Source organism: Nannospalax galili, unplaced genomic scaffold (assembly GCF_000622305.1).
Source record: "Nannospalax galili isolate Female #2095 unplaced genomic scaffold, S.galili_v1.0 scaffold1016, whole genome shotgun sequence".
NCBI lineage: Eukaryota > Metazoa > Chordata > Mammalia > Rodentia > Spalacidae > Nannospalax > Nannospalax galili.
The window spans coordinates 374569-385484 of NW_008337919.1; the positions used below are offsets into that span (position 1 = coordinate 374569).

The window sequence follows — 10916 nt, forward strand, 5'->3', positions numbered from 1 at the left end:
ATGGTTTTAGTCTATATTAGTGTCAGATGGAAAGACTCTGGGCATAGTTCTAGAACCCTTAGGTAAATTAGATATTTTAGGGCCCCATATATTAACATTGATAAGCATTAAGTAAATTCCACCTGTGCCAGCTAATTACATGGAAGTTTCCACAGTGGGTTCACAATCACTGCACTCCTGCTTAGGCACTGTACTTGGTATCTAACCTGCGGTTTTGTTTAACCCTCACGATAATCCTGTGAAACCGTCCCTATTTCCTACATGGGGAAACTGAAGTACAGAGAGATTTTATAACTTGACCACATATGTGCATTTATTGTGTGATGGATACCAGAACATTTGAATTCTGTGCTTTAGATAAACTTAGCATCTGACAGGCACCCAGATCGTCTTGGCACCTCTAATATTACTATAGGTTCTATCCTTGAGGATCAGTAGACTCTGCTTAGGCACTGTACTTGGTATCTAACCTGCGGTTTTGTTTAACACTCACGATAATCCTGTGAAACCGTCCCTATTTCATACATGGGGAAACTGAAGTACAGAGAGATTTTATAACTTGACCACATATGTGCCATTCTTTAGTCACCTCCTAGTTCTAATTGGAATTAGAATAAAGAAGGGGCTCTCACAGGGGTGCTGTCTGTTTTCTGATCTGTCAAATATGTGCATGTATGACATTTGAATTCTGTGCTTTAGATAAACTTAGCACTCTGACAGGCACCCAGATTGTCTTGGCACCTCTAATATTACTATAGGTTCTATCCTTGAGGATCAGTAGACACCTTGTAACTTTTGTCTCCTTAGCCCAAGATCATTCTTTAGTCACCTTCTAGTTCTAATTGGAATTAGAATAAAGAAGGCGCTCTCACAGGGGTGCTGTCTGTTTTCTGATCTGTCAAATATGTGCATGTATTGTATCTATATATTCGTTTCTTCAAGAACTTTTTATTGAATGCCTTCTTTGTTCCTGGTGTAGTGATGGTTCTGATGTTTGAGACGAAGCAGTATGACAAGTAAATGCAGCTGTGCCATGTCACACTCCCCTCAGCAGCCTCTTGGGACTTTGGGCATTCAGTAGCTTTGAAAAAAATTTGAGTTCTTCAGGAAAAATATGAAGCTATCGGTTGTTATTCAAGCTTGTGAGTAGTTTATTTCATTTAAAAAATCCAGGTCTTTAAAAGACAATTAAGAAACTAATTTCCTTTAAGTTTTCTTCAGGAATCATCACCTATGTTCCAGCATTTAAACTCATAGCAGGCAGTTGATCAGACAGGAGTAAAAATGTCATACTGACCTTTGTGTCTCCAAAGAGATGCTCTGAGGCCCATTCTATACGATAGATGTTTTCAACTGATTTACAGGGACAGAACATATTTGAATGGAAAGAAAGAAGACAGAAAATCATAGCTAACCCTGAGGACTTCCACCTGCCTTGGCAGCTATAAAATGCCCAGGGTGATACCTAACCAAACACTATTATCTAGCAGACTCTACATAGAGATGGTGTAGCCTCCCTTTTGGAAAATGTAGATTTGTACCTCATCTGCTGATTCAAGCGAAATAAACTTCTTGGGTGTCATAATCTGGGATTTAACCTCCTGACAGCTGGTTCTGTAAGAGCAAAGGACACGCTCTGGTGATCCTAGAGGAATGAGCATTTTCCTGATGGACACACATAGTGCCACTAGAATACTTCCATGTTCACTATCACAGTTTGAGGAAGGTGTGAACTGCCTTGCACAGCCCATCTTTTTATTGGCTCTTGAAAAGGACTTGAAGGAGAATGTACCTAAGCTGGAGCCCTCCGTGGGTATCCTGAGCTCATCATAGACCTTTCAAAAACCCACTGTTATTTTGTCACCTCACTCTCTTGCCATTGAAAAAATTTTCTAATTCCTGAACTTAGGTGTGGTTCATTCGTCACTGAATAATATATCGATGTCCTCATGGATGTAATGGTCAATCTTCCCTGCTTATTGTTACTTTTCAGGATGTTGGGTTCTCACGCAAGAGCCATATAGTGAGCTTAAGGGGAGATAAGTAGCCATGAGTCTACCATCAGGCTTCCTAAAACTATGGAAAAAGTATAAAAATATTCATTTATATCTTTTCCACACCAAAGGAATGCTTTCTAGATTTTCACAGAGCAAGGACTAAAGATCAGTATTTAAGTTATTTGAATAAATTCTCATGGAGAGTAACACCGCCCTGAACATGCCCTGTCATATGCATCATCAGCTTTCAGCAAGAACAGGACCAACAAATAAAAAGAATGGATCAGCAGTTTGAAACATTGACCTTTTGTTTAATGAAGCACTTATCAAGTTCAAATTCCCACTTTTTGTTTTATAATAAAAATCTAAAATAAATTTCAATCCAAAGCTGAACTAGAGATAAAATAAACCTGAGAGCAATGGTACCACCTGGAGGCCAGTGACAAAATCCAGGCTGATTTCCCCAGGGGTCCCTCCACCCTGCTGGGAAGCTCTTCTTCTCAACAGGCATTTCAAATGGAAAAGGTTGACTTATCTGCCATCTACACATAGGTGTGGCTGTCTGTCTAGCTTTCACAGGGAACATCCTAAAGGTAAGGCAGGAAAACACAGTGGAGCTCTAGAATCACAGTCCCCCAAACCCAAATCCCAGTTTTTAAAGTTTCAACAAAATCTTTACCTTCTCCAGGCTTTTTCCTTTCTTCATTGACAAAACGCAAATGATTAGTTCACTTGCTTTAAGGCTTGTTGTAAGGATTAACTGAGAGAACTCACATAAAGTTTGCATTTAGCACAGTATCTTTCACACAGCAAATGCTTATTAAATGATAACCACTAGAAGTACACACACACACACATACACACACACACACGCACATATAAAATATTTTGCAGAAATCCTTCAGTATATTTGTTCTTAGAGTATTTTCAAAGATTGTTACTCTAAATTGCTTTATAACATTGTATTTCCAAATCATTTGATAAATTTCCTGTAAATATTTTTTCTTTTCCACTTAATATATTTAGTGCAGACTAAATCCTAGATGCATTGTGCTAGGTTTCATAGGCGATACAGGTTAATGGTATAGCACGACTTTTACCTCAAGGTGTCTACAGTCATCTGGTAAAACCTTGTGGGATAGTGAAGAATACCAAATGGAGTCCCTTTAAGTACCTTGGGCTTATGAAGTATTTCTAAAATATCTATAGCTCTTATTTAGACAAGATATTAATATACTTCTCTAACAAATGTGTCAGAGATGCTTCTCAACAGAAGAAAGTAGAAAGGAAAATGTTTAAATACCTTCTCTAGTTGTAGGATGCTTTATAAGGGATCATTCACTTCTGGGAATATATAGGACATCATCAGACTTTATGCCAGCAGTAACTTTTCTTAATATTGTATTAGATAAAGCAATTAGAAACTACTTTTTCACATGCAGAAAGTCTGGGTTTATTCTACCAACGCTAACTTAAGTGAATACAACCCACTAATAAGAATTTCCTTTCCTTTCATATCCTTGTGATGTTTATATCTGTTTAATCTAACCCACTGCTCATCCCCATGGGATTCATCTTTACTCTTTCTTTTCTTTCATTTTTAATCACATTCATTGTCTGATCCTTAGTGAAAGGGCATCTAAGAACTCCACTGGCTAGTCTGAAAGAAATCTTTGGTATATATCCTAACTTTAAATAACTCTTTAAATTAAAATGTCACATTTGAAATAACTGAGAATAGTCAAGTCAAAAAGCACCACACACTCACTTCTTTGTGTTTTTTCTCCTTGTCAGAAGATCACCCATGTGTAATCAACCATCCATCAACAAAGCCACCATCACAGGTAAGAGACTCAGGAGCTTCTCCTATCTGGGAAGAAACTCTGTCTACTGAGCATCAGCCCCAAGTCTGATCCTAACACCAATTTATATGACACTTCTAAAATTATGCAGAAATGAATATTTCCTCTTCATCATTTGTCTCGCAAGTTTTGCATTTGCACTATTCCTTGGAAAACATTTGCTGATGTTCCACATTTTTACCCAGGTGACTTTGTGTTTGGATTTAGCTTATAACTTGTATCTAGAGAGACTGTATTACTCTCAGAGTGTTTGTCACATTCTTCCCATGTTTGGTTATTAGCATGACATGAATATCTGATAACACAGCTTAATTAAAGTAAAAGCATAAAACAAGGTATAGTGGCACATGCCTTACATGTGTTTGGGAATGCCTTACCTCAGCACTTGGAAAGCTACGGAAGGAAGATTGCAAGCCTCAGAGCAGCATAGGCTACAGCACAATGGGATCGAGGCTGTCTTGAACAGCATAATGAGACTTGTTAAAAGCCAACCAACCAACAAACTAAAACAACGAAAAGAACTATGGGGCCAGAAAGATGGCTCCGCAGATGAAGACACTTGCTGCCAAGGTGACACCCTGCGTTCAGTGGTAGAAATAGGAAAACAAGGCTCACAAGGTGACCTCTCATCTCCACAACTGTGTCACACAGACCCAAACACATACACACACAAAATAAATGTTAACAAAGAGCAAAACGAAAAAGCATCAATCAAAGTTATAGAGTCCTGGTTAATCAGCATCCTAGTTGTGTATATGAAGGAAAACTATTACTATTCTAATTGTTCTTATTAGAAGCCAGAGATCTGAGAAGTTCTATTTTGGTAGGGAGAGAAGAGTCATTGTACAATATAAAGAAAGTTCAATAAGATAAAAAGAAATGGATCCAAGGCTCAAGAGATGGCCTAGTTGGTAAATTTCTCGCCACACAAGTTTGAAGACCCCAGCATCCACATTAAAAATCCCAGTACTGGGGAAGTAAGACAGGAGAAGCCTTGGGACTGGCTGGCCAGCCAGCCTAGCTGGATCAGGGAGTCACAGGTCCCAGCGAGAGACCCTGTCTAAGCAAATGAAGTGGAGCATGGCTGAGGACAGTACTTCACATCTACTTCTGGTCTCCTCATGAACGTGCACCCACATTATACACACATGTATATATAAGCATGTATATACCTCACACATGCACACACACACACTCACACACACACATGCACAAGAAAAGGATTTGCAGATATTTGGGAAAGGCAAGTGGAACAAAGTACAAAGGAAATAAAGACATAAAAACAAAATTATCCCAATTCTGTTGTCTGTTTTGATAGGAGACTTGACCTCAACTGAACCAAATCCAGAATGAATGATCTCATTTTGCTGAACTTGAAACCAAATTGAGCTCATTTAATTGTTTCTTGAAACCCCAATTGATTCATTAAAATAATTGCCTGGGAAAGAAAACCTATGATTTCTAAAATTATTACCAGAAGAAAATTAGCATGTTCTCCAACCTAGACCAATGTTTTTGGTTTAAGCATCTTCTTTGGACCCCAATTCACAATATGGGAAGCAGCTCCTTATTAGGTTTTTAGTGAGTGTTCTTTGTGAGAAATTTAACTTTGTCATGACCAGGCTGCTGGTTCTGTTTGTGGTACCAAAACAGTTGTTAATATTACCTACTTTCCTGAAACGTCTGTCAAGTGAGACTTGTATTTTAATAGCTATTAAGTTACTGGTTCTTTTATCCTTGTTTCTCTTTAATGGCCCTGTTGATGATGACTTCCACATTGCATTTTTTGTATATACATAGTAAATCAATTTGGGTCTTGATCAAGGGGTGAACAGGAAAAGTTCTAACCTACTAAACTGATTCTTTACACAATAAATTGTTTCTTTAGAAGCTCATTCAGTATAAACGAGCCAGAACTAAGCAGGATCCTTCTTTTCTGTGCAGTTTCCTCAGTTTGTTAGACGATAGGCAGGTATACTTCATGAGCATGTGCCTGGGCTTCCTAGTGAGAGAAACCTGGTCACTAACCCTCTTCAGCACTCAGTGAACACCCTGGAAAGGTACTGGCTTTCCCTCACCTACTTGAGAAATATGCAAGATTGTCACTGGGGTTTGAGTAGACATACTGTTTTCATCTCTGATGATTTAAAATTATTGTTATTCTTTGTGAATTTCCTGCCATGTGTTTTGATCATATTCATCCTCATCTTCTCTCGGATCCCCCCAACTCCCTACTCCCCACAACTTCATGTCTTCTTAAACCCATCAAGTCCAATTTGTGTTGTACAAATACTCTTGGGTTTGTGGCCATCCCCTGGAGCATGTTCAGTCTACTAGGGGGGGTCACACCGTCAAAGAAAACTGACTGTCCATCTCCCAGTGTCTATTGCCAACCAGTAGACCCTCCGCTAGTGTGGGGCTTCCAGCCCATCTTCCCCTTCATGCTGCAGTTTTGTCTGACCTGAGCCTGCATAGGTCTTGTGCTGCCACAACTGCTGGGAGTTCACTTGTGCATTTGCCCTCTTGTCTCCAGAAAACAGTTTTATTGTAGTCATTCACAGCCTCCCGCTCTTATTACCTTTTTACCCCCAAGCCTTGTAGAGAGGGATGCAATATAAGCATTCCTTTTAAGGCTGAGCCCTTCACCGTCTCTTATTTTCTGCATGTCGACCAGTTATGGGTCTTCCATCCACTGAAAAGAAAAGGCTTCTCTGATGAGAGTTGAGAGATACCCTAATCTTATGGGTATAACAATAAGCATAAGGAGTCACTCCACAAAATGGAGCCCATGTCTGACACCATTATCAGGGCCAAGAACCTGTGGCTAGATAGGTCATAGATCCTAGAGAAAATACTGTTATTATTAGTCTGTTAAGTAGACGTAGTATTAAATCAACTCTGAATTTTTTTTTATCTTAAGGTTGCATATAAGTTAACTCACAGCTGGGACAGCATCTTCACAGAAAAAAAGTTTAGGGTACCAGTGGAGACTTTTGTGTCTAACAGGAGATGGTTGGGTGCTCAGTGGTCAGGACACCTGCCAAGCCACCTTGATAGTGCCCAGACTAATTCATAAGAGTGGTTTTACTCAGAGGTCACAGAATTAGAGTTAACGTATATGAGTCCCCATAGGATGGGAGGTCTGTGAAATTTTTATATAAAATACCAAAGCTCTGGACAGGGAACTCTGAGCCACTGGAATGGGGCAACTAAGGTTAATAAGGCTTCATTCATACCTCCTAGCTTGTGACCTCAGACCTACAAAAGTAGCTTATTTAGAAAGGGAAACTAATTAACAGTCATTAACTGCTTAGAGCAGCTGAACTGTCACAGAACACAATAGGAAATTGCCTGGCTAGTGAATGGAAGTCACATATGTTTCCCAAGCTTTGCAAACCAAGGTGCGAACCCAGGATGGGCTGTCAGGGATGAAGGTAATAGCAGGGAAAAGTGCTATTTTCTGAGAAATTCTGAAAAAGCAAGTGCTTCAAGCCTGAAAACTAATAATAACAATAATGATAATGGTGCCTGAGACTTTAATACTTGAAACTACGAGACTGGAGATACCCATTAAAGATGGTGTGTGTACGTTCCTTCCCTCCAGGCTCAACTGCCTGCTGTTACAATCTGGTTATCCTTCTGAAGAAGTCCTGGAAATGAGAATTGTTAGGGGAAAAAAAGAGGGCGGGGGGATGGTCAGTGAGAACACTGTTCAAACTGTCTTCTTAGAAATTTTGTTTAAAACTTGGAGGGACAGTGTAGCCTAACAGTTAAGTTTGTGGCTAGCTAAGAAGGCCGCTATGTACATTGCTCACTGACGTAGTATGCCTAGAATTGTACAGTCTGAGTATTCTACCGATCCAGAACTCAACTGTGCCCTGTCATGAGAGATCTATGGCCCTGAGTGGATTATATTCCTTTTTGCTGCCTCAGTTTCTCCTTCTTTTAAGTGGCAATCCTATATCATATAGTTGTGAGTCAAATAAGTTGCTATTCTTGCTCTCAGCATGTGCCTCAGAATCAACACTCAATACGTCTTTTCAAATCTTGTTTACTTGTTTTAGCTTTGTTTTGTTTCTAGGGCCCACCTTGACCATGGAACTAGGTGTGTCCCTTCAGAATTCTATATGAAGTACCATAAATTTGTCTTTTAAAATTTATTTCTCACACTCTGGAGGCCAAAGTCTGAGATCAGGGTGCCAGCAGGATGAGTTCTGGTGATGGCTGTCTTCCTGGTTGCAGGCTGCTGTCTTCTCAATATTGCTGCACAAGGTGGATAAGGACAAGAGGTTAGGTCCCTTAATAAGGGCACTAATCCCATTCACAAGGGCTCCACTCTCATGATCTAATCATCTCCCAAAAGCCTATCCTTTAACTATCATCATAGTGGGACTTAAGATTTCAGTCTGCATTTAAGGGGCACACAAACCTATTGAGTCTATCACAAGGAGTAGCAGAAACAATAGTACAAACAGACGACAGAAAGAAAAAGTGAGAGAAAGATGAGTTTGCAGAGTTCTAAGAGCAGAATGTGTGGCTGGCCCTGAAGTTCTTCAATTGGATGTTTGCATTGCACTTGCCAAAATGGGCCCGTCTGTTGTCCCAACTCTGTGCCTTTGTCCTCATTATGGTAACAGAGTCTAAACTTTAATAATGTGAACTAGAATTTTTTAAACAAATTCACCAGTCTGCATTTGTCATGCCAGGCTTTCTGAAGATTTCTCCTACAGAACTTACAGTATTGCCCCCCAGTGTTATTCTACTATAAGCATTAAAACAACAAAAAAAAGTTTAAATTCATATCATTACAATTAAAACATGTTAGTTACTTGCTGGTTCTTATTGCCATTTTTAAAAGGTAAATGCATAGATTTTCAATAGCGTGTCAATCCTTTAGGGATAAAGCTTCTAAAAGATCACTTATGAAAGAGATCTATTGCCAAATGGCTGTTTTGTCTATAATGTGCCATACTACAAAGCTTATGTAGTGTTTGGAGCCTGAGTGGGAACCTCTCCTCTCTCTGACTTCATTTTCTAATTTGGAGAATGGATATATGAGTACATAACTTTCAGGACTGTTGCAAGCACCCAAGCAGGCAAGTTATATAAAGGGTAAAGTCAGTGGGTAGCGAGTAGCTCACACAAGGGTTTGACAGTCCTCTCCCATGCTCTACATTTTGTGGTCCTAAAGCCATTTTTCACCTGGTAGAGCGAAGGTGACAGAGGATAATGGGAGCCTTCTGTCTTTTCAGCACGCTGTACATTTCATTGACGACTTTGTTTTCATGCAATAACAACACATTTTTAGTAGCTCCTCAATCACTTAGAGGAAGGCTCGCCTGCAAAGGTCCTGAGTCAGTGTTGTGTGCCAGAGTTGAAGACAATGTTGGACCAGTAGAGGGCAGCAGAGAGGTAGAAATGGCCAAGCCCTGTCTGTTTGGGGACCAAAAGTGCCCTGTATTTTGGAGTAGAGACACCATGAGGGGCACACTCAATACTTTTAGCATTTGTATCATGTTCAAACTACATTAAGAAGTGTATCTGCAGCCAACCCACAAAACTTGTCATCCTTCAACAAAATCATTTTCATTAAGTTTCTGAATTTTGCTATTTTCATCCGCTTTATTTAATCATCTTCAACTGGAAAATTTTCATGCAGGAATGAAAATCAGAGAAACTCTATTTATATGTCTTTTATTTGAAAGATGAGAAAATTGAGATGCTTCAGAGAAAATCCTTCTTGGTGGCCAAGCTGGGAAAAACATGTTTTCTCTGAGTCCAAACTCCATCTTAAAATCTCCCTCCCATAAAATAAGATTACCTCTTAGAAAAAGCAGCCTTCAGGTCCATTGACGTGTATGCTCTAAAGAAACTGAATAAGTATTAAAGAATGTTAATTTCAGAGTAACAGTTGTAGCTTTAGGTTATTTGCATGTGAACTTAAAATTTATAAATTATTTTGTTCCAAATTCTCCTTGGAAATGTCCTCATAGTTAGAACTATTTTAATCATATATACTAATTATCCTGGAGGTGAAACTGTGGACAGCCTAAAGCAAAGGACTTTTGACTTTTGTCTCCAAGTTCTTATATCAAGGCATCACACCGAGCAGAATGACCTCCTCTTTCCTATAGAGGGAGACAAGGCACGGTGACAAACATAAAGCTATGTGAAAGAGGTTCTAGTCCAGAAAAAACACTGGACCATGGAATGGAAGTCACCATTCCACTTTGTATTTTTTTTAACCTGAATACTCATGGCTCCATTAAGAAAAGAATATATATGCTAAGTAGAATTTTGTCCACCTGGAAGCAGGGTATTAAAAAGTAAAGTCTCCATATATTAACGAGTCAAGAAACATAATCTTGAATAAAAATGTATGTTTATTGTTCTAAAACACAAAGCAGGTCGTAAGGTCTACTTAATAAGGTTAGGTAACATAATCAAGGTATTTAACAGGAACAATGATTTCTGTTACTATCTGGGCTACTCATTTAATGCTTTGATCTTATTAAAGAAAAAGAACTAAGTATTTTGGTGATAGCAATGATACTAGGTGCTTATTTAGAATTTCTTTTTACAGTCCACATATGTATGCATGGGTGTGCAAAGGTGAGTAGTAGATATATAAATCATGTATAGTAACACTATAGTATATATATAAATATAGATGTATATATCTATATATATGTATATTGAGATGATGAGTAGAAGAAAGAAGAGAGATCTATGTGAGTGAGATGCATAAGTCCTGAGGAGACACTTAACCAAGATGTGTGAAGGAGGACAGGAGAGCAAGCCATTGTCAGAGAAGCCCTACCCTCCTCATTAGCCAGTAGCCAGCACTAGCTCTGTTGTATCATCCTTTTTATTTTTCTTTAATAAGAGAAAACATGGTGGCAAATAACTACAGAGAAGGAGTGTTCAGTAAGCTGTTCGAGGATGTGCTTGAAAATACTGATGATGCATTTTGTTTAATAGCTTTAATAAAACATTACTAACGACTGCATGTGTGCATGACTATACAGTGACATGTTTGGAGACTTTTGCTTGTTAT

General features: G+C 38.9%; 1 protein-coding gene across 1 annotated transcript in view; it reads left to right on the forward strand.

Moving 5' to 3' along the window:
- The window catches only part of Pde4d (phosphodiesterase 4D), a gene marked incomplete in the record, with an annotated part of 449936 nt that overhangs the window by 237048 nt on the left and 201972 nt on the right, over positions 1–10916 (forward strand). Inside the window, 1 exon segment of the mRNA XM_029563417.1 lies at positions 3792–3841. Within this exon segment, the coding sequence (XP_029419277.1) occupies positions 3792–3841 (50 nt within the window).